Here is a 23092-nt window from a genome sequence, read left to right as displayed (position 1 = left end):
ATCTCAAATCAAAGGGTAATACAGCCATTTAAAAAATAAGAAAATAAAAAGCAGGACCTCCAGGTACAAAACTTAAAAAACTGTGGACCTGTTAGTCTATTAAAAATATAGTGGGCTTAGAAGGGATATAGATCCCTTACATAAGACTACATAATAATTTTCCCTTATTAGTATTAGAAAGCAATGTTTTCAAACTCGGACCGGACCGGATGGTCGGACCAGGAACCGGGCCTTATTTCGGTCCGGTCAACCCTCTAAACCCGGAGTGGGAGCAAAACCGGGAAAAACCGGTGACCCAGTGGTCGAACCAGGAAAATCGGTGACCCGGACCGAGTCAAGAGGGCGGATCGGTTTGTTTTTTCCTTTTTTTTTTTCTTTCTTTCTTTTTTATATGTTTATATATATATATATATATATTTCAAAATTTTGACTAAAAATTCTTATTTCAAGAGTCTCCTCTCATAAAGAAAAGTCTCATTGAAAGCTTGAGAAGATTATGAAAGTCTATTCCTATTTATAGGAAAAGATTTTTCAAAAAGAACTTACAAAATTCTATGTGGGATTCAATCAAATTATTTGAAACATATTGATTGGAGGGAGGGTTAAAAATTTCATTTCCCTCTAAAATTAAATCTAGTATTCAATCAATTTGTTTGGAGGGAATGTTTAAAAAATAATTTCTTTAAAATAAGTGATTTTTTTTTATCAATTATGACTTTATTAAATATTATTAATAAATAATATGCGACAATTTTTATTTTTATTTGATTATTTATATATATTTTTATTTATTTATAATTTATAGTTATATTTTTTTAATTATATAATATTAATTATGACGTCACGGTTCGACCGCTTTGACCCGACGGTTGAACCGGTGACCCGTCCACCCGATTTTTTTTCCGGTTCGCTCATCGGTCCGGTTTTAAAAACATTAGAAAGGAGGTTGGTGTAATTATTTTTAAATTATAAACTTGTTTGGTTTATTTCTTTTTTTTGGAAATTGATTTTTTTTATTTTTGTATTTTTTAAAAAAATTTCACCGAGGTTTTTTTGATATTTTAAGTTTTTAGATACATGTAGTATAAATATATTTAAAAAGTATAATTTTTTTTGTAAAAAATCTTTAAAAAAATTCAATAAATACCAAAATTTATATAAAATATTAAAATAATGCACTAAAAACAAAAAATAAAAAACTCTATTTTTAAAAAATAAATCAAAACCGAACAATATTTTTTCTAAATTTTAATAAAAAATAATATAATTTACCCTAAATATTTAGACGACAAATTGTAATTTATCATTTTTTTTCCTAGTCAAATCACAACAAGAGCAGCTCACTTCACTGAGGCATTTTTTTACCAAATACGCTATTGAAATCTAAGTAACGTTTGGTAACATTTTAAAATTATATCTAAGTAACCGTTTGGTAACATTTTAAAATTATGATTTGATGTTAAAAAATATATATATTATTCCGATCAATCGGTCAGACGTTCGAGCGACATCTGAAAGGATGATCAAATAGATATGTTTTCAAAAGAAAGTGTGAAATTAATATTTGAAAATTGTAATCAAACAGTGCACTTAAATCAATGTGTAGAATTATGTTTCCAAAACTCCACCAAACACATCTTAAATTTTATCAAAGTATAACTTTTATTCCCATAAAAAAAAATATAATTTTTATTGTTTAATTATTAAAAAAATAAAATTAAAAACCCAACTAGACATTCCCATGTTACATATAAAGGAGCAATTATACCATTTTAAGTTTGTTTTATTTTATTTTATTTTCATAAGTGCATGCATGCCAAACCAAATCACCATAACAGCATCCAATCATATTTCCGCCACGTGTATAACTGAAAAGGTACACCGTAAAACCCTTCACATCTAATCTCCGCCCATTTGCTCCCAATTCCTGAACTCAGCTCTCTCTCTCTCTCTCTCTCTCTCTAGCAATTCAAAGTTGGTGAAGAACAAATTCCTAGGGTTTCAATTCAATCCAATGGCGTCCCATCCCCATCTTGACGATGTTAGTTCCCTGTTTCAATGTTGTTGATTTTGCCACTCCCTAGGGTTTCTGTGGATGTTTTTGTTCTTTTTGATTTTGTTTTTGATTTGAATGTTTTTGAAAAACACCAGGATGATGATTTCGGAGGCGAATTCCCCGGAACCCACACTTCCAGGCGTTCAGGTTTATATATATATATAGATATACGTTTTAGCGAATGTGATTTGGTTGATGATTGTGTGTTATAATGCGATTTCAGGCAATAAGAGAAGTTTTGAAGATCTTGAGGATGAAGAAGACGATATTTTTGGCTCGAAGAAGGTATTTTTGGGATTCAGTACTGTGAAATTTGTGTTTGTGAAAGCGTATATTTTTTTGGATTATTGAGCCCAAATGGAATGTAGTTCAAATCCTGAGTTAGAGTTTGGTTCATTAAAATGAGGTGGAATGGAATGATTATTCCATCAAAATATTCATTACTACGTGTGGTTCATTTAAAAATAATGAAAAATGCATTGTAAATAGAATTATCATTCACCATTGTAAGGAATCATAATTCTATTCGATCTCACATTAACAAGCCCTAGGCCTAGATTTGTTTTTTGATAACTCGGTATCTGGCCCATTGGACCGATTAATCTGGGCACTAATCCCACCGTCCACTTGTAAAGGTCCCAATGAAAGTTGCGGCAAAACCCGGTTGGACTAACCCTAAGAAATTGTTTGCACTTTAGAAGTTTCGAACCTAAGACGTAGATGGAGGTGATGATGGAGGAAGGTTCATTTAAAAATGATTGTAAATAGAACTATCATTCACCGTTGTGAGGAATGATAATTCTATTCCATCTCACATTAACAAGCCCTAGGCCTAGATTTGTTTTTTGATAACTTGGTATCTGGCCCATTGGACCGATTAATTCGGGCACCAATCCCACCATCCACTTAAGAAATTGTTTGCACTTAAGAAGTTTCAAATCTGAGACGTAGATGGAGGTGATGATGGAGGAAGGTTCGACGAACACCTATGTTGCATAGACTTGGGTGCGGGTGTCAAGCGTGGGTATATGTTTATGTGTCTTATTCATGTAATTCCCATGTCCAAGGACATGAGGGCACAATAAAATATTCATAATATACTATTATTTTTTAGGATAAAATGGTGTTCACAAGGTGTATAGAGTATTTCATGCATATTATGAAGTTTTATGACTAACTTGAAGTACTATATATGCTTGCTAATTGCATGCCAACTACACATGAGACTTTTATCATTCCATAGGGTGGTATTCTAGTGAACCAAACATCACCTAAAACTTCCTATTTAGAATTCAGAACCTTGAAACCATTGAATTTTCTATCTATGAATTTTGAAGTGTAATGTCAAATGTTTTACCTCTCTTTAAAATGATCATCTTCTCCAGAAATTTCTATTTCTATTTCTATTTCCTATGCATTTTAGTCACATGATGTAATGCTTTTTGTTAATACTTTGCATTATAACTTTACATCTACTTTGTGTTAGGAATTATTATTGGGAAGTCTAAATTCATGGGAAAATTGTTTGAAATTCAGGCTAACTCAAAAGTAGAAGAAACTGCACCTGGTGTGGCAACTGGGATGATTTTGTCCCTTCGTGAGAGGTATTGTCTGACATAGATTGTTTCTTAGTGTCTTTTAAAACATTTAATCTGTCAGTTATTTTGCATAACATATTATTTGGCCATTGATGTTGTCCTTTTACTTTGGTGATTTTATTTTTGCAGCCTTCAAAACTGTAAGGATACCCTTGCAACATGCCAAGTAAGTATCAATATGTTTAATGATACTTGATATCATCTCTTTATATTATATCTCATTGGAATAGTTTCTTGGTAATGATATGTCTATTTATTCAGCCATGCTAGAGACCTCTAATTTGGTGGCTCTAACCCACCACTAATGAGGTGGAAAAGGGGGGGAAAAAAAAAAGCCACAACACACACTGTGGCAGCTGGTGGGACCTACTGCCACATCATTAGTGATGGCACTAATTAGTGCTCTCACTCATTTTCTCTATTTATTAGTTTGTTCACTTTATAATGACCATGCCATGTGCAGTGTTCAAAAAAGATATTTAGTTGAGATTAAATGGGAAGTTCTTGCATAAATTTGTAGTTTATGTGGTTCATGTATGCGTTTCATGTATAGTAGATTTGTAGCCATTCTTTACTTTGGGCCTGTTGAGCATGACGTAAGAATGGCCATGCATGCTAGTTTTGATGTATTTTGTTTGAAAATATTCAATTCATAGGCATGCGTGTTTTGCATGCTTTTCTTCTTTTGGTCCAACGGATTGGATACACCATGGAGGTAACCCTAGGGGTGGGCATTGACTCTGCCAAGATTAAGTTACAAAAAATAAAGAAATTTTGTGACCAATCCCGGCCTGGCCCAACATTGGGTCTAACAGTCCTATACCAAGCTCGGCCATAAACCTACATATTAAATAAAAATAAATTTTATAAATTAAAAAACAGTAACTTTGTAGTTGGCACAAACATTTAGTTTTAGTACATTATATACTGGCTTTTTTTTGTTTTGTTTTATTGAACGCTCATTATATACTAGATTGATGGGTTTATTTTCCTGTTCAAGTGAATTTATTTATTTTAAACAAAAATAAAACTAAATAAATTATATGTACATTTATATAAAATATATTAATAATCAAACCGGGCTTGGCTCAATGACTATGCGGAAGCACGAGCTATTTAATAAACATGCCAAAAATTTTACCTAGCTCGGCCGTATGGACTTAAATATTAATCTTAAGCCATTCAAAATGCAGGTTGGACTGGGCAGGCCACCGGGCTGGTGCTCACCCCTAGGTAGCCCTCCTCATGCCGATAAATTTCTCCAACCCCATTCCATCTACCAGGACTTGAACTCTGCAGTTCCCCTAATAAGGGAGTAGCGGACACCCACCTAAACCATAAATCTGGTGTTTTGTAGGTCTTAAGTATGCTCAAACTATTTATAAAGTTTCTGATCCTAATGGCTTTGGTTTCAGATGGATCTTGAAGCTGCAAAAGCCGAGATTCAGAAGTGGTACTCTTCATTTCAGAATGAGTCCTTCATACCTTCAGGAACATCTCTTGGTTAGTCTTTTCTTTGGGTTCTTTGAAGTGTTTCAATAATTTAGTTTTACGATACAGTTAGGCTTTTAATTTTTGTTTGAACTAAGTTTGGTTGTGATGCCTATTCTATTTTGTTATTGTTTGATTTACTGTACAACTGATTGTCCTATATTTTTTGTAGAACCAAAAATAGTAATCAGTTATCTTCAGAGCCTAAAATCGTCTGAGGAGTCCTTGAGAGAGCAGGTTTGGTGTGTTTAACTTTGTGCTCTTCTCTGGTTGCTTAAGCAATTAGCACAAGTCATGCAAGATTTCATCCTTTCTTATTATTATCATCAGCTTGAGAAAGCAATTAGCACAAGTCATGCAAGATTTCATCCTTTCTTATTATTATCATCAGCTAGAGAAAACAAAGAAGAAGGAAGCTGCATTCATTGTAACTTTTGCAAAACGGGAGCAGGAGATAGCAGAATTGAAAGTGAGAACTCTAGCTCTGCCTGTTGATTTTTATCATATTCTAAAAGATTTAATTCAACTCAATGTTCTAGGTTTGTAGCAACTTAACTGGATTGGATTATCTGAAGGTGGTATATTCTTTTTCTTTTTCTTTTTTAAGATGAAACATTATGTTTGGAAGGAGAGGAAGAAGATGTGGGGAAAAAAAAATTCCTTTAAAAAGAAAAAAAATTAAAAGACAAAAAGTAGTTTCCTAAGTGAAACTGACTAAACCAATGAGACACCGGATTCAGGACCTTTTACACAGTATTGTGAAATGGCATCCCGTTTTTAGCTGCTTGTTCTGTTTTGTTTGACATTAGTGGATCCTGGTTTTTAAGAGATTATGCCATAACATGTTTTTATCGATGTCCAAGGAGGAGTTGGAGAGTGTCCAAGGGTCAGTTGAGATGTTGCTGCCCATTCTTCGATCTGTAACTATTACCTGTAGTGTGGTGTCATAAAAGTCTCTATGGCTTTCTTTAATCCAAATTAGCTCAAGGGAATCTTGTTTGCATGTTTGTGAAAAGTTTCCTATTTTTAAGTTGACCTGCACAGACTTTGATTGTTGTAATTAAGGTGAATCAAGTCATTTAAAGGGAGATTTTATGTGAAGCTATAGCATGATTGTTAGTTTTTGCTTAGAAACAGGATTTTGGCTTTAGCATCAAAATCTATACCATTATTTAAAACTAAATCTGTCATTCCTTCAAAGGTTTTTTCAATAGATGCATGAAAATAAGTTCCATGTGCATCATCTTTTGTCTTCTCTTTATTGTGTTTTATGACTATTCTTAAGATTAATATTAAGGAAATCTCTAGTGCTAATTAACTAAATTCATTACTTGGGCATTTTTGTGTCTTCCCTGTGATTTTGATTTTGATTCTAATTTTTTAGTCTGCAGTACGAGATTTGAGAGTGCAACTTAAGCCACCATCAATGCAGGTATGATAGAGATGTGCTAGTTTTCCCTTTTCATCGTGGGATCATGCATATTTAATCCTAGCTTTATTGCTTTATATTTACAAAATACACAATTTTGTATCATTGACTAATTGCTTGCTAATGCTCTATCTTTAATTATGTGAAGAACAATATAATTTATTTATTTATTTATATATATTGAAATAAGTTGTATGAAATAAAAGAAAGAGGGGGAGAAGTCCCATTACCAGAGGAGCAAGAAGTTTTAAATGGGAGTGTTTGAATTATACAGATGTCATTCTATTAGCCACTCGGCAACAAGATAAAATCAATTTAATAAGAAGTTCATCTTTATGCTTCTAAATCATCTCAAAATAAATTTCGAATTCTTTCTCCATAAATTCTCACAAACTTTAGAAGGGAACCCAAAGGATTAAATATTTTCAAACTGTTCCTCGTGGACTGGAATTTCTGGCTTCTTGATAACCCCTTTATACCTCCATTAGAACACACGTTAAATGTTATTCACATTGCTGATTTTGCCCATGGATTTACTGAACTGTGACAATTCACCAGTTGCATTACTGTCTTCGGTACTTTCTCCTTGTAAAATGAATAATGTATTGCTGATATGTATCCATGGCTGTCCTGGTAGTGTTTTACTGCAGTGAGGTAACTAGTTGCCAGATGGGAGTTTGACCAGCTGCTAGCCGTTATTTTTATGACTCTGCAGAATCCTTTCAAAGGTTTCTTTTCCATTTCCCATCAAACTGCCCACTAATTTATACTGCAAAAGGCAGATGGGATCTGGGAGGACTTGACAGAGGATTAGGTTAATTCAGTTCTACGTCCTCATCGAGCCAAGTTCCAACTCGACTGACTGCTACCTGCATGATTATCCTCTCGTTTAATACCACCTTGTATTCATTAGTTCTATTTGAATGCGGTGAACTTCACTTTAGATGTTCAACTCTGGGTCTCTGGATAAATATTGTTCTATTCTAAGTCATACCAAATGATGGATTCACAGAGTATTCAAGGATTTCATGTTGTACTGCCTAATTCAGTTGGCACTCTCTTTCAAACATCGATTGATCCCTCTAACGCTTCTTTAGCTCGTATTTATTTTCAACATTTTGTGTAGTTTACAATTGTTGTGTCACTTGTGTTACCCAAAAAGCAACCGCCGGGGGGGGGGGGGGGGGTGTTGAATTAGGTTTCTACAAATAAAAATAATAATATCCTAATAAAAATTACAACTAGCAGTAGATTGTTGAATAAAGAAAAATAGATAACTTGATCAAGCACAATGAGAAAATATCAGAAGTAGCTAACCAAAAATGCTGTGAATGATATTTGGCTTGAGACAAAATATTAGATAATTTGAGGCTTGAGACAAAATAAATAACAGCTTATGATTTTGATAGATTAGCAAAGGATTTAGCTTTCAAAGTAACTACAAGCTCATATAACAGTTGGCTATAGAGTTATGGGAAAATATTAGATGTTTAGCACAATAATAGCGAATGGTAGATCAAATATAGCTATAACAAAAATCAACATAGTGAGTATATCAAATTGCTACATCAGTAAGGAAACAAGAGATAAGGAAAGAGGAGGCAAACAGATTTACAGTGGTTTGGTTTCAACCAAGCCTACATCCACTTCTCAAGTTTCATTTGAGATTTTCCACTAACTTCTTGTTTCACAGGGGTGCTAGCAACCTCTTCACAAATGGAGCAATCCTCTACAGATTTTACAAAGATTGTACCAAGTCTTTAAACCCTTGCAAACCTTAGGTGATTCACAGTCACTCTCAAGGAATCAAGAAACCTGAGTGTACTACACTCTTACAAGATTGAAATGAATTGATTTTGCTTTCACAGAAAGCTTGAAATAAAGTCCACTCACAGAATGATACAATATGAAAAGCTCAGAGTGTTTATCTATAAACCTCACACAGGTAAGATTAGCTTAAAGCTAAAGCTCTGTGTATAATTTCTAAAGGAAAATGAAAGCTCAGTTGTAGAACACTTCAGAGAATCAGAGAGTTGAAGAATGTGTGATTGATGAAGAATCAAAATGTGTATAGCACGTTGTATGTCTCTCTATATTCGTTGTTGTGTTTGCCGCTTGTTCAGAGCTCTGTATATAATACAGAGTTGAGTGCTCTGTTCTTTTGTTGTTCTGACAGTGCCCATTCTCTTCTTCTCGTTGAAGAGATGGGTTAGTGATGGTTGAGGATGATATATAAGTCATTGTACAGATATTCCCTGACGTTTTGCTCATTGAATGATGAGTCATCGGATGAAAAACATTTGTTTTCTCTTCTTAGCATCTGTTACTGATATAACATTTCTGTGCACAGTGGACGTCCACCCGGATGTCTTAAGTAAAGTTCTGTGTCTGTGGGTTGTCCGCTTGGATGTCCCATGAAGTCCTGGTCGTCAAGGTTGTCATCTGTGGTCATCGAGCATACTATTGGTCTGACATCCGGAGCTAAATAGAATTGATCTGGAACAAAACTGGGTTGAGATGCCTTGACCGGTCACCTGGTTGTCCCTGCCTGCCCAGAGCTGGAGAACAATCAGAGCAATTTTGGCCTGACTGGTCGACCACCCAGTCGTCCAGTTTTGAATGCAAGAAAGGCATGATTAGGATGTAAACATAGATGAAAATATGATGGAATAAAATATAAGATTTCAATCTATTTGCTCTTCTAAATAAATCAAAACCAGAATTAAAACAAAATAGAAAAACAATCATCAAAATACAATATGTCAAACAACTTAGAAATTGGAGGTGAACAATGAGGAGCTTTCATTAATATGAATCCCGACAGGCGATAACTATGTTTATATTGTGGCATTGCTTTATGTGTTGTATTTTTCTTCTCTCTCTCTCTCTCTCTCTCTCCATCCTTATACAACCAAATAAACAAGAAGAAATAAGTACAAAAACACAAAACCAAAAAACATCCACTCTAGATTTCTGTTGTGCTTTAATATATGCCCACTTCACAAAAGAGTCTTTCTTGGTTGTTCGATTTGTCTCTTTGTATTCTCTCTTGAACTCCTCCATGAAAACGAAGAAAGCACTAACATGTTTCTTGTAATTAACTTTTTCTCCAGATTAGGACTGCGTATACCCATTAGAAGACATCACCATTTTATTGTCCTCAACTAAACTCCCAGTCCTATCCTCCTCACATCCTCCCTTCCCTTGATACCTACCTATCTCGGTAGCATGCTCCTAAAAAGCACGGACACAGACACGACACAAATACGTGGACATTCAAATTTTTAAAAAATACAGGATACGACACGTTGGGTACACATGCAAAATATATAATTTTATATATTTATTTCATGTCATATTTTTAAATATTTAATATTTATCTTATGTCAAATATTTAATTTTATCAAATTTATTAACCTCAGACATGCTATTTTAAGAAAAAAAATTTTAAAAATTTAATTTTTTTTTGAAAAAAATGGTCCCCAATGTGTCTTCAGCATGTCTCAACGTGTCCGTAGCGTGTCCCAAGTGTCTTAGCATGTCCAACCCTCTACATCGTGTTCGGCACGTGTCAGACACCTGTACGTCCCCTTCGGAAAGGTGTCCGTGCTAAATAGACATGCACCAACTCTTCATCTCCTACCAAAAATGAAGAAGAAGCCCCAAAATTGCCTCCGGCATAATCTAAACACTTCCTTTTCACCTTCCTTGCCTTTGCCATTATTGAATTCCATTTCTTTCTCCCAGACTCATTAACCTTAGTAACTAAATTTTTGTTCAGGTGATTTTCTTTGTACTCCTTCCTAATTTCCTCCATGAACATGACAAAGGCATTGATAGGTTTCTTGGGTTCCTCCTCAACCCCAAAATGGGGCTGCTTGTTCCACTCAGAAGTATATCCCTATCTGAGCTAGAGGCTTTGAAATTTTATCCACCTCAATCCCTATAGGCTGCAGAACACTACCCTTACCTAACAAAAGGCTATCACATCTTCAAGTGGTTGAATCTGCCATCCCTCTTTTGGCCCCCACACAACCATAAGTGAATTCATACAACCTCCTAAATCTGATAGATCTTGCCCCTTGTCACAACCATCCCAATTGAAGCCGCATTTCTCTCACAACCCCTTTGACCACTTGCTCCAAAAGACAACCTCTTATCAGACCTTGCAGTAGGTTTCTAACAACTTATCAGACCTAGTAGTAGGTTTCCTTTGCTTCTAACTTCTACCTTCTTAATTGCTGCCCTCCTTTTTGAGCTCTTGTAACCCTATGCACAACATCACCCTTCCCCTTTGAACCCTCTCGAACTACCTAGGCCCTAGCTAGACCACTCACAACCTTCATCGTATCCCTTCCACTGCCCCCACACTAACCTCTCTCCTCTTATCTACCTTTATCGAGCCTTCATTACCTTAGGTGATTCTTCCCTCACTGGCAGCCCATCAGGCATCAGACCACCATCGCCCTTAACTCCATCAGCCAGAATATAGAAGAAGCCAAATTGGGTCAGGGAGGGTCCTTGGTTTTAATCCAAAACAAGAGGGTTGGGCCAGGCCCTCAGCAAAAGTGAAAGAAGAACCACAAAATCATTGACCATTTAAAAATAAATAAATATATCAATGTGGTTATTTCATCTCTTTTTTGTAGGGTAATCCAATAATGCTGAAGCATTTTCCATCTATGTTCCTCGCGCTACTTAAATGTTATTTAGTTTTGGAATATAAGTGTTCTTTTGAGTTGTTCTATATTACTAGTGGCTTAGGTTTTTATTTTTAATATTTTAATTTTTTTTGATAAACCCGACAGGCAAGGAGGTTGTTACTAGATCCAGCTATTCATGAAGAGTTTACACGGTTAAAGGTGCATATTTAGAACTCATTACTATTTCTGAGTTTTTGTTTTTTTATTTTGAATTGATGTTTTGCTTGCATATATTCATCTCTGTTTGTTTATATGCACATTCACATATACACAAGGTTGGCTCTTTTACATTGTTCCTAATGGTCTATTATTTAGGATGTTGTGGAAGTAGATGGTTGTAGCATGTCCACTTTAGAAAGCCCAATAATTGTGGGCTACAATGATGAGGTATATACCCAAGTCTGTGTAACACGGGCTCCTCTATTGAATCGTCTGTGCTACTTGAGTGACAAAAACAGTGGTGAAAGCACCTGGCGTGGGTCGGCCTTTTCTCTCATGTTGCTAAAATAGAAATTCACTGCTAAGCATGCAATTGGACAGACCATGAAACATTAGGCTGAGCTGAGTTATAATTGATGTGCTTTACACATGATTCCCATCAGATCAGAGCGGAATTACCTTGTTGCTTGATTACTAAAATATTGTGCGGCATAGACATTATTTACTCCTTTTGGTAGGATAGGTGTCGCAGTGGTCTCTTTTCCAAGAGAATTTTGTTCAATTTAGAATACGCAATGGTGGTGATGAATCTTTTTTTGTTGACCATGTGTGTGTACAAATATATATACATATTTTGAGGTTGCTTACATTTATTTATTTATGTGTTTTTGTTTATCACAATGCCAGAATTTGGTGGAGGAGAAGGATAAAAAAGTAAAGGAGTTGCAGGATAATGTTGCTGCTGTCAATTTCACCCCGCAAAGCAAGATGGGCAAGATGCTAATGTCTAAATGTAGGACCCTGCAGGAGGAAAATGAGGAGATTGGAAACCAAGCCAATGAAGGAAAGGTACTCGTTGTTGCACTTGTGTAATAGTGAGTGGCTTTAGCAGATAGATTATATCAAAAAGGTTTTTTTACTGAACTACATTACTGTCCAATCTATATTTGGTTTCTATGAGGAAATTGGATGAAAAAAAAATTAAGGGGAAGAAAAGGGGCGTGGGGCAGGCTGGTGGGGTGTCCAATGTGTGGGCAATCAAGTGAACATTTTTTAATTTTCTTTTAAAAATATTCTTTGGGAACACGTAGGATATTAAAATTGATAATTACAACATTTTAGGGTCTAATGCCATTCAACTATGTTCCTGTAATAATTATTTGTCTTGGGAAAAAAATGTTCATAAAATTTCTTAAACAAACGTATGGCAGAAAATTTATTAATGCAATTCATGTGCACACAGTTATCGATATATTGCTGTGTAGGATGTGGCATAAAACGCTTTTACTGGTTATGTGCTAAAAAAAGGTTTGGTTAATGTATGTTTATAAACATTGTTTTCTCTGTCAGATTCACGAGTTGGGAATGAAACTAGCTTTGCAGAGATCTCAGAATGCAGAACTTAGAAGTCAATTTGAAGGTCAGTCATTCATCACTTGCAATTTACCATAAATTGGGTCAGTTGTTATTACATGTTTGTTTTTTATTTTTTGCCTATAATATCAAAAAATGAATGCACTGTCAGTTTGAATGTGGTTTATCAGACTTTTATGTGTTATGTGCTCTTGGTTTTTGTTTGAAATGTTTATATGGTAATGTCAGACTAAAGCAAAATGGGAAAGAAAAGGGAAATACAAAAGTCTAATATGGCAATACCTACTACATCGTACAACATCACCACTATGATAGTTCTACTACACGTTCTTTACTTGTCATGTTAGAGAGGTCATTTGCTTCCAAAAGGTATAAGGACTTTAAAAGGTAGCTTTGAATTCCTTAAAGCCTGATTTTTACCGATGTTTATGTACACAAGGAAACTGGCATAACCCAGCTTCAGCCAAATACACCAATGAAGGCTGCCCATATATCACAACAATGAATACAATAGATTAATGTTCAATGTCTAAAATGCACTACTTTTGAGTGTTCAAAGTTGGCAGATTATAACATTATATTTTTTTTTACTGTTGTTCTCTGATATTTGAAGAAATTGAAGGTGTTAAGGCCTTGTTTGATTAACAGGATTAATAGTGAAAGGATTAATAATCCCATGAATTAGTGTAGGAATTGTTATCCAATTAAATTAGTAAGATAACCATTTATTATGTATTCATTTTGTTTTTTTTCTTTCATACTTGAAATTATGATTCTCAACCGCTCTCAATATTAAAAATTCATCAATTTTGTGGGATTGAATATCTGCTATACATGTAATCCGGTTAATAAAATTTACAATCAAACATGTGATTGTGAGTCCATTGACTAACAATCCCAATTCTATGCTATAATCCTCCTAATCAAGCATGCCCTAAGGGAACTGTTTTCAGAAGCGCCCATTTTATGAATGCACTTCTTGAATTTTGGAAGGTAGAAAGAGACCACACCACTTTATTTCTGTGTCTTGACTCTTGAATACTTATCATGGCTGACTGTTCTTCTATGCTGGTGATTTCGTAGAGTCTGGATAGTTCTTTGAAATAAGGGTTTCACTAGACATTTCATTCTAGCCTTTGTTCTGCTTCAAATGCAATGTAGGACATAAGTCAAAAAACTTATAATATGAAGCCTATGATTAGACATACAGTGGGCAAAGGTTATAGCAAACTTGTACGCGTAGGTTTGAAGAGGTTTAAGAAAGGTTGTAGGCTTTGTGGATTGAAAATGATTAGATTTTGCTTGGTTTCAAGAATAATTTGTTGCAACAATTGCAGAGAATTAGTTGCTGGAAATTATTGCCAGAAACTATCCCAATTCAGGAGTACTTTCTTGAGATTAGTTTCTTGTCTGGGTTTGACACCATGTCAGGCAGAACTCTTCTTTGTTTCATATGGGAACATGGCATGCATGCCCTAACATGTCAAGCATGTTGTGGGCACTCGTGAAGTGGAAAATTGAAGTGTAGTTGTAGAGAGAATTTATGATTTAGTGCATCAGTAATAATGGTGTGCCAAAACACTTGCCCTTATTTTTTTTGATAACTTCTGTTCTTCCTGGAACTTAAAATTACTAATGCCCTCATATCTACTATCAACCGAGATCAAATGCTGTTGCATTTTCGCTTGCACAGTATGCCCATAAACGATCAGATGAAAGAACAATTACTGCTCGTGTTTAAATAAAGAAAATATTTTTCTTCTTTCCTCTAAAAATAATGGAATTATGGAAGGTAATAGTATTTCTGCCTCAATTGCAATATAAAATGACCAAAATTGGAATAGGGATTGCAACCCCACACTATGATGATGGGACATTTAAATTTGTCAATTGTGTTTCTTAGTTTATTGTTTAGTATTCCAATGAATATTATTGTTTAGTATATTGATTTTCTCATCAAGGAAGCACGTCAAAATCAACAAGATCGCTATTTCTATCTTGTTTAATGTTGCTTTATATACCTTATATTTAACTTCTTGTCTTTTTTAATTTTATTTTTTGTGACATATTTTTCGTTTTATATAGGCTCATCTAATTTTTATTATTCTTGTGTGTTGCTTACAGGATTATGTAAACATATGGAGGGACTCGCAAACGATGTGGAAAAATCAAATGAAATGGTCTTCATCTATCTCTACATTTTTTCTCTTCCATATTCAACTTGAAATAAAGCATAAATAAAGCATATTACTACAAAATCTCTAAGAAGTGAATTTAAGCTCTATTGTTCATTGGCTGTCAACAGACAAGGATAGAAATGAACTTTAGGGCCTCGACACAACATTGCCCAAGTAGTTTGGTATTCCCTTTTTGTTTCCATTTTTATCTATGTTCTACAAAACCAAGCGGAGCATGTAGGGGGTTTCCTTGGGGGCAACTTTAGTGGTTTACTCTGTGGTACAAATACTTCTAAAACGGAGTCTTATCCATATCGTACCCATATAAGATACCAATATTCCTTGGATACTCCCGGATACATATCTAATACTTCCTAAATGTCTTCAATACTTTATGTTAATTTTGAGAGTATTGTACATTTTTTAGACACTCTAGGTCACGTATCCAGACTATTGTGAAATTCAAATTGTAATAATTTTTGTATATTATGATAGTAATAATTATTAGAATAAATTCAAAAATAGTTTTTTAATATTTTCTTATTTCATACTGAAGCAGAAAATAGTGAGATTAAATTAGTACTATACTTTTTGCTATCTAAAGCTAATGTCTAATTTCTAAACATTCTCACTATTCTTTGAGCTCATGTTTAATACAATACTAAAAATTATAATTTTCTTTCAACATATCTTTGAGCCCATGTCTTATATATATTTTTAGATTTTGTCATATCATCGTATCCATATCAGGGCGGTTCTGAGGTAAGGCGGGCAAGGCCGCCGTCTCGGGCCTCCAAATTCTGTCTAAAAAATAGGGCTCCAAAATAATTTCAATCTTAAGTTATGTTTGGTTAATTATTTGGTCTTCAGTTATGTTTGGTTTATTAAATATAATTGAATAGAGTAATTATTCCATCATAATGTCCATCTAAGTAGCACGGACACGGACACGGGACACGATACGGACACGACACGGGCACGCAGACCTGCAATTTTTCAAAAAATGAGGGACACGACACGTTGGGGACACATTTAATATATATAATTTTATTTATATATTATATGTAAAATTAAAAAATATATACTATTTGTATTTATTTTTATTTATTTATTTTATTTATTATATGCAAAATTAAAAAATATATATTATTTGTATTTATTTATATTATTTAAGACCAAAAGAAAGGTTAGGGGTTATATTATTTATTTATTTATATTATTTATTATTAGTATATAATTTATTATTAGTATATAAATATATATATATATATATGTATATATATTGTTAGTATATAACGTATATAGCTATCGATGGTTGCGTCGAAAATTTTAGCGAGAGAGAGCAGAGAGGGTCAAACGATGCGCAGAGAGGGAGACGAGGTCGATGGTCGATCGATGGTCAAACGAGGGCGATCGATGGTCGATCGAGGCGCAGAGAGGGAGACGAGGAAGATGAACAGGTTAGGGTTTCTTCTCTCTGTCCTCAATCTATCTCTCTTCCCTCGACCTATCTCCCTCTCTATCTCTTCCCTCGATCTGTCTCTGTCTCTGGCTCTCTCTCTTTCTCCTCTCCAACAGTTCTAGGGCTTCTTCGATCCACCCACCTGCGTGTCTGAATCGTGTCCTCGCGTGTCCAACCTCGTGTCCGACTCTGAAAAATTCTGAAAAAAGGGGGACACGCAGGGGATTGTCGGACACGTGTCAACAGCGTGTCGTACGCGTGTCCGTGTCCGACACGTGTCCGACACTAATACGCAAGCCTCAGGGACGTGTCCGTGCTTCATAGATGTCCATTGTCATGTTTGATTTACTAAAAAAATTACAAATGAAATCGTCATTCACCATTGTGAGGGAATAGTAATTTTATATAGAGATTAATGAATGATCATTTTATTCAATTCAATTTCATTTTAATGAACCCAGTGTTTTTAAAGGCTTAAGGTGCACCAAGGTGCTGAAAGCCTCTCGGGGCCTAGGCGCAAGGCGAGGCACGGACTTTATTGAAGTAAGGCGCACACTCTTAGTAAAAAATAGAAAAATTAACATAGAGTAATTATTCATAGTACTAAGACAATTTTTTTAAAAATAAAAAGTAATCAAGATTCAAGACAAATTATAAAATAATTTTCAAAGCTATAAAAGTGCATATTACATAGCATTCTAATTTTCAAAGATAAAATAATCCACATTAAAAAAAAAAAAAAAAAAATTCAAAACATAAATATCCAATAAATACTAATATATGTCTTAACACTTAAAAACATTAATATCATAAGAAATGATAGATTAGGTCGGTCAGTCAATCATCATCCTCAACATCAATGGCAAGCAAACTATCATCTTCTTCTCCATCAGTTGATTCATATCCCTCAACATCTTCCTCCTCTGTGTCATCTGAGCCCGCTTCCTCTTCATCTATTAATTGAAGTGGAGTTAATCTTGATGATTTAGATATCATCGGTTGTGCCTTTCAGCGTGAGCTTGTTGCTCTACTTGCATGGCTACTTTCTTCTACTCTGGAAGCTCTAGCAATAGTGGCCCACGTCAAGCCATCATCATCGTCAAACACTGGCTCATTATCTTCATTTGATTCTCCATCCATCCTCCCAAGCAACCACTCATTGCTTTTATCAATATTTTGCAGAGATATGGGATCAAGAGTGTTGCGCATGCCATACCTAAATCTCAATGTTCTATTATATTTGAGAAACACTAAATCATTGAGACGACGTTGTTCCAATCTATTTCTTTTCTTGATATGAAGCTGCAAGTATTAAAAAGATATTAAATTCTATATAATGAGAATAAAAAATATTTGAATTCAACAAAAAATTATTTAGAATGTTAAATACTCACATGTTCAAATACACTTCAATTTCGTTCACAACCCGATGAACTACATGTTAGGTTAAGGACTTTTATGACAAAAGTTTACAAGTTTGGGGTTTTAGAACTATGTGATGCCCACTAATCAGCTACAATAATCACTAGTTAGAAATAATTGTTACCAAGTATTGAGTTTTATTAAAAGTATTACTAAAAATAAACTCTATGAGTTTATAATATATTACCTGGTGTCCTTGTATTTCTTTGCCTAATCGCAACAGGCTTGCCAAAAAGGCTCTCAGCCTTCGTATAAATACTCATTTCATTTGTGATCAAATTTTGAACAGTGACATTCGGGACCAACCTATGCCTACATTCATAAAACCCATTCATCACTTCATGATCTTTTTACACCTCTAAAGCTTTCGGGTAAAAGAATTTTGGGTTAAGAAAGTGTGCAGCTACATGTAAAGGTTGTTGCAATTGGACATCCCATCTTTTATCGATGATTTGGAAGATTTCATTATACTTCTCTTTTTTATGATCAGATGAACTTGCAATGCATTCTTTTGCCCTATCCATTGCCTCATAAATGTATCCCATGGGAGGTTTCTTCTCGGTATCAACCAATTCGAGAGGAGGACCCGAGACCTTAAGGGCAAACACAAAAGTATTCCAAAATGAAGGCATCAACAAAGTTTGTACCATTCTTTTACCTTGTGACTCCTTTGCTCATTTGCTTGAGGTCCAGTCTTCGAAGGTGACCATCTTTCTCAAATTATTTTTTTGTTGATGCATCCTAGACAAAGTCAGAAATGCGGTTGCAAATCTGGTTTTTGTAAGATTGATCAAATTCTTTAGATGTTTATTGTGCCTCATTATGTTTGGCAACGTAGGCCGGTTATAAATGTAGCCATGTTCTGCAATACCCCTTTCAAATGTCTTTTTCAGTCGAGGTATCTTGAAAATGTCTTCTAACATCAAGTCCAAGCAATGAGCAGCACATGGTGTCCAATACAAGTGTTCATACTTGGCTTCCAAAAACCTCCCTATAATGTTACAATTACGGAGAATTATTATTTTCAAGTTTTTAAATTTTAAATACAAAACAAACTATGAGTAAACAATTTTAACGTAAGAAAGCAGGAAATATTCTTACCCGCCAACACATTAGCTGCAGCACTATTAGTGATAACTTGCACCACATTATCTTTTCCAACTTTCTCCACAAACTTGTTTAGTAATTCAAATAGTTTCTGCCCATCCTTTGAATAGCTAGAAACATCAACCGACTCAACAAATATGGTTCCTCTTGGACAATTAACTAAAAAGTTAATCAATGTCCTTCCTCTCTTATCAGTCAAGCCATCAGCCATTATGGAACACCCGTATTTTGCACAATCCTATTTATGATTCTTCATCAAATCTTCAGTATGTTTCACCTCTTTTTTGAATTGGGTAATCCGCACTTCATGGTAAGTTGGTGGCTTCATACCGGGACCATATTGCCCAATGGTTTCAATCATTGGTCCAAAACTCTCATAATTTACTGCATTAAAAGGGATACTAGGATCATGCATCCACCTTGCAAATCTTTGCACTGTCCGAGCTCTCATTTCTTTTTTGTAAGGGTCATTCGCATCAATTTTGGTTTGCTTCCCTTTTGCTTGGTCTCTTCGATTTTGCACGATTGATTCAGGATTGGGTGTGAAGTAAACATCCATAAGACCTTTTCTCTTTGGCATTTTTGATATAGATTTGGATTTGGATGAACCTTGGTTGTTACTTGTCAATTTACGGCATTGATTGACATTGATCTCAACATCAACATCAACATCAACATCAACATCATCGTCATCGTCATCGTTATTGTCATCTTCATCTTCATCTTCATCTTCATCTTCATCTTCATCTTTCATGTCCATGTCATCGAAAGCAGGCAACATGTTCATTTCTTCTTTTTGTGTCTTCTTTTTTGACATGAACTCTCTAATCTTTTCTTTTACATGAGCTGGACACTTTGGGCAAGCAGTGACATTCCTATAACCTCCCGCGAGGTGTTGTTTCACCTGATAAACATCTCCATTTGATACTTTACCACAAAAATTAAACTCAAACTTGTTTTAATTATTCTCCTCTACCAAATGGGCATGTTGCCTTGCCGGATTTTTTCTATTATTTTCCGATGTCATTTTCTACACAAGAAATTTAATAAATGGAAAATAATTTCAGTGTAATGTAATGTAATGTGTGATTAATTAATTAGTTGTATTTTTTTTTTCCTAATAGGGAAAGGGAAAAAAAAAAAAAAATAGAGACCAATAGAACAATGTATTAATTAATTATTTGTGAATAATTAATTATTTGTAAAAAAAAATTTAGTGTATTTTTTTAGTTAATCAATCAATAATATAAGTCTTATTTTGTATTTGTATTTTTTTTTTTTTGTTTCTAACAAAGACTCAAAAGGCATAATTGAACCCAAAAAAAAAAAATAGGTTAGAGCAGTCGACAACAGAGACAAAAGCAGTGAAGAAGAGAGAAGAAGAAGGAGAGAAGGAAAAAAAGAAAAAAAAAAAAAAGACTTGAAATGTTGAAGAAGAAGAAGAAGAAGAAGAAGTAGAAAAGGAGAGAGAGAAGTTGAAGAAGCTAGAAAGAAAAGGAAAAAAAAAAACAGACGACACAAATTAGGGGCAGAAGAAGAAGAAGGAGAAGGAGAGAGAGAGAGAGAGTCGAAGTCGAAGAAAAAAAAAAAAACGAACGACACAGATTAGGGGAAGAAGAAGTCGCAGCACACCTGGAATGTCGAAGTCGACGTTGCAGTTCAGCAACCCAGTCGAAGTCCAGAGAGGAAGAGACGACACGGATTAGGGATTTCATTTGAGTCGTATTGGGGTTGTATTGTATATGAGTTGTAATCCTCTGTGGTTAGAGCCATTCGAACACACCACAGTCGTTAGATCAGAATTAGGGCTTAAACCATCAAGCATGCCTAGGCGCGAGCCTTGCGCCTCTCACGCCTGCTTCAAGTCGCGCCTAAGGCACGCTACTGCTTCAAAGCACCTCGCCTGAGACCTATTCAGGCGTACAGTCTGTGCCTTGCTGCGCCTTGCGCCTAGGCGCGCTTTTCACAACACTGAGTGAACCAAATACTATATTATAGTATTAGTAGTTTAAAAATGAAGATTTGAACAAACAATTGAATTGGTTAATAATTTAAAAATAATAGATGCTTGCTTGCCAAATGTATGAATAATTTATATAATATTATTTGACTATATGAGTTACAATTGTTTTTGGAAAAATAATTTTTTTAAGTTAAAGTCAATCAAATTTTACAATTTAATTTACTATGTCAAGAAAAGTGTGAATAAATTAATAGTGTTAACAATTGAGGTGCGCTTAAGCTAGTTCGAACATCCGGTTATCCAAAAAAAATTGAAAATGTTCAAAATTTATCTCAATAATTATGATTTACGTCAATAATTATGTGTTCCATATGGAACAAATTTATAGAAGGTACAAGCAAAAAATAAAAATAAATTGAAGATTATTATTATTTTATCAATATATATATTTTTAAATATGTACAATAGTCGGGGCCCCATCTTCTGAGTTCGCCTTAGGTCTACAAAAGATCAAGGCCGACCCTGATCTATACCCTTATCTGTATCCATACTTCATAGGTGATTTAAATTCCTTAATGTCCAAGTGTTAGGCCTCTTCTTTACATCTTTGCAAAGTGCTGGTCCTTTTAGGCCAAGCTTTTGGTCCCAACTGGTTGTGATTTTATGATATTGTTTTCAGTGAGACCCCTTAATTTTGGGCGAAGTTAAAGATTGTATTACACCTATAATTGCTGGTCAATTCCAGCATTAATTTTATGTTTTAACTTCATCTGACCATTAATGATTTGATGTAGTTGTGACATGGCTTGGATGGTCTAAATTGGTAAGCTAGCATGTATTTGTGTATTTTGACATGAATGTCAAATATTAAACACATCATGAGATTCATGCTGTCAAGATTACCTAATTAAGATCTGCAGTTTGAGCATGGATTATTCTGTTGTAGGTGATTGTCTTGCAAAAAAGTCTAGAAGAGAAGGATGATGAGATCGAAAGGTTGAAGCATGAGTTGCACCAGAGGAGCATAACGGAGGAGACGACAACGACAGAGGTAGCAGCTTTGGACAATAAAGTCGGTCATGCAGAGATGCTATCTGGTGAAGCACAAACAGAAAATTAGTTAACTTGGCTGTCCTAAAAGAAATCCTTGTACATTAGATTTTGGAGTTTCTTTTTATTTATTTTTATTTAATTCTACGGTTTTTTTATTTCTTTTAACTGCCTATCATGAAATATGCCCTTCTACCTTCCCCTAAGATGGCTGATTGAGGAGCTGAAAAATGGGAACTGGGAAGTAGCTAAATCTGTCATGTTTTTTGAACATGTGCCTTGCTGCAGAGGTTGGGGATTTGAGATTCCATCGGAAACTCTTGAAGTAATGTCTCTTAGTACTGGGACTGAAGTCGAGTAGTTGAGTCAAGTTGTTTGCTCTTTAGAGGTCAATGGTTTAAGTGGGTGTTGAACCATTTTGTTCCCTTGCACATCACCTTAAGGGGGGAATTATGGAGGAGTTTATGTGAGACAGTATTAGAATTCTCCGATACAATAGATTTAGCAGCAAGATTCAGCTTGTGGGACGGCAGTGGCATTCTTCCGGAAGTTTTATTTTCTGGTGGGGTCTCAATTCTGTAATGATCATACAAAGAACATGTTCATTCCTGAGAGTTATATTTTGTATGCTACTATGAAATTCTGTTTCTTGTACTATGGATTTTAATTGATTAATAGGTAGGAGCATGATTTAATTTGGACTAGTTAAAGTTCCTATTATGTTGCTGATTACATTTTTTGTTTTTTTTTTTCTCCTTTCAGATAGGTTTAAACAAGTTAAGTTTGAATAAATTTTAAAATTAAGTTTTTAAGTCAGGGTTGAACAATTTATTACACACAACATTATAAAGAACCAAGTTACATGATCTTGATTCATGTTTATTTTGTTAAAAACTTGTTTGAAATCTACTTTATTAAACAAATCAAACTTGTACAACTTACCATTCAACTAAACTTAGCTCATTCTCAATCCTAACTTGTACCTCTTAGTTTATTGAAATTTCTTGAGAAACTTGTCGAATTTCAAAGACAGTTTTTTAATAATGTTATATACGTAAGATTCTGCATTTTACAAAAACAAAAATGATCTTTCAAGGCTTC

General features: G+C 34.5%; 1 protein-coding gene across 1 annotated transcript; it reads left to right on the top strand.

Annotated features, from left to right (window-relative positions):
- The first annotated feature begins 1780 nt into the window (after positions 1-1780).
- Positions 1781-22693, top strand: LOC114277468 (FKBP12-interacting protein of 37 kDa). Its single transcript, XM_028219364.2, has 14 exons — positions 1781-2041; positions 2152-2203; positions 2280-2341; positions 3593-3660; positions 3784-3820; positions 5070-5157; positions 5318-5382; positions 5537-5614; positions 6530-6577; positions 11383-11436; positions 12124-12285; positions 12787-12856; positions 14935-14990; positions 21888-22693. Exons 1-14 carry the CDS (start codon positions 2015-2017, stop codon positions 22059-22061), a joined length of 1041 nt encoding a protein of 346 aa, XP_028075165.2. The 5' UTR covers positions 1781-2014; the 3' UTR covers positions 22062-22693.
- Positions 22694-23092: the final 399 nt, after the last annotated feature.

This window comes from Camellia sinensis, chromosome 4, assembly GCF_055761805.1.
Source record: "Camellia sinensis isolate YWXY chromosome 4, ASM5576180v1, whole genome shotgun sequence".
NCBI lineage: Eukaryota > Viridiplantae > Streptophyta > Magnoliopsida > Ericales > Theaceae > Camellia > Camellia sinensis.
Note: the sequence above shows the minus strand (reverse complement) of the source record. Positions and strands in the feature narration are given on the sequence as shown.

Excerpts from the sequence above, each read along its gene's own strand:
- LOC114277468 (XM_028219364.2), top strand. The coding sequence starts at position 2,015 with ATGGCGTCCCATCCCCATCTTGACGAT. Across the intron at positions 12,857-14,934 it reads ACTTAGAAGTCAATTTGAAG|GATTATGTAAACATATGGAG; the intron begins GTCAGTCATTCA and ends TGTTGCTTACAG. Across the intron at positions 14,991-21,887 it reads TGGAAAAATCAAATGAAATG|GTGATTGTCTTGCAAAAAAG; the intron begins GTCTTCATCTAT and ends ATTCTGTTGTAG.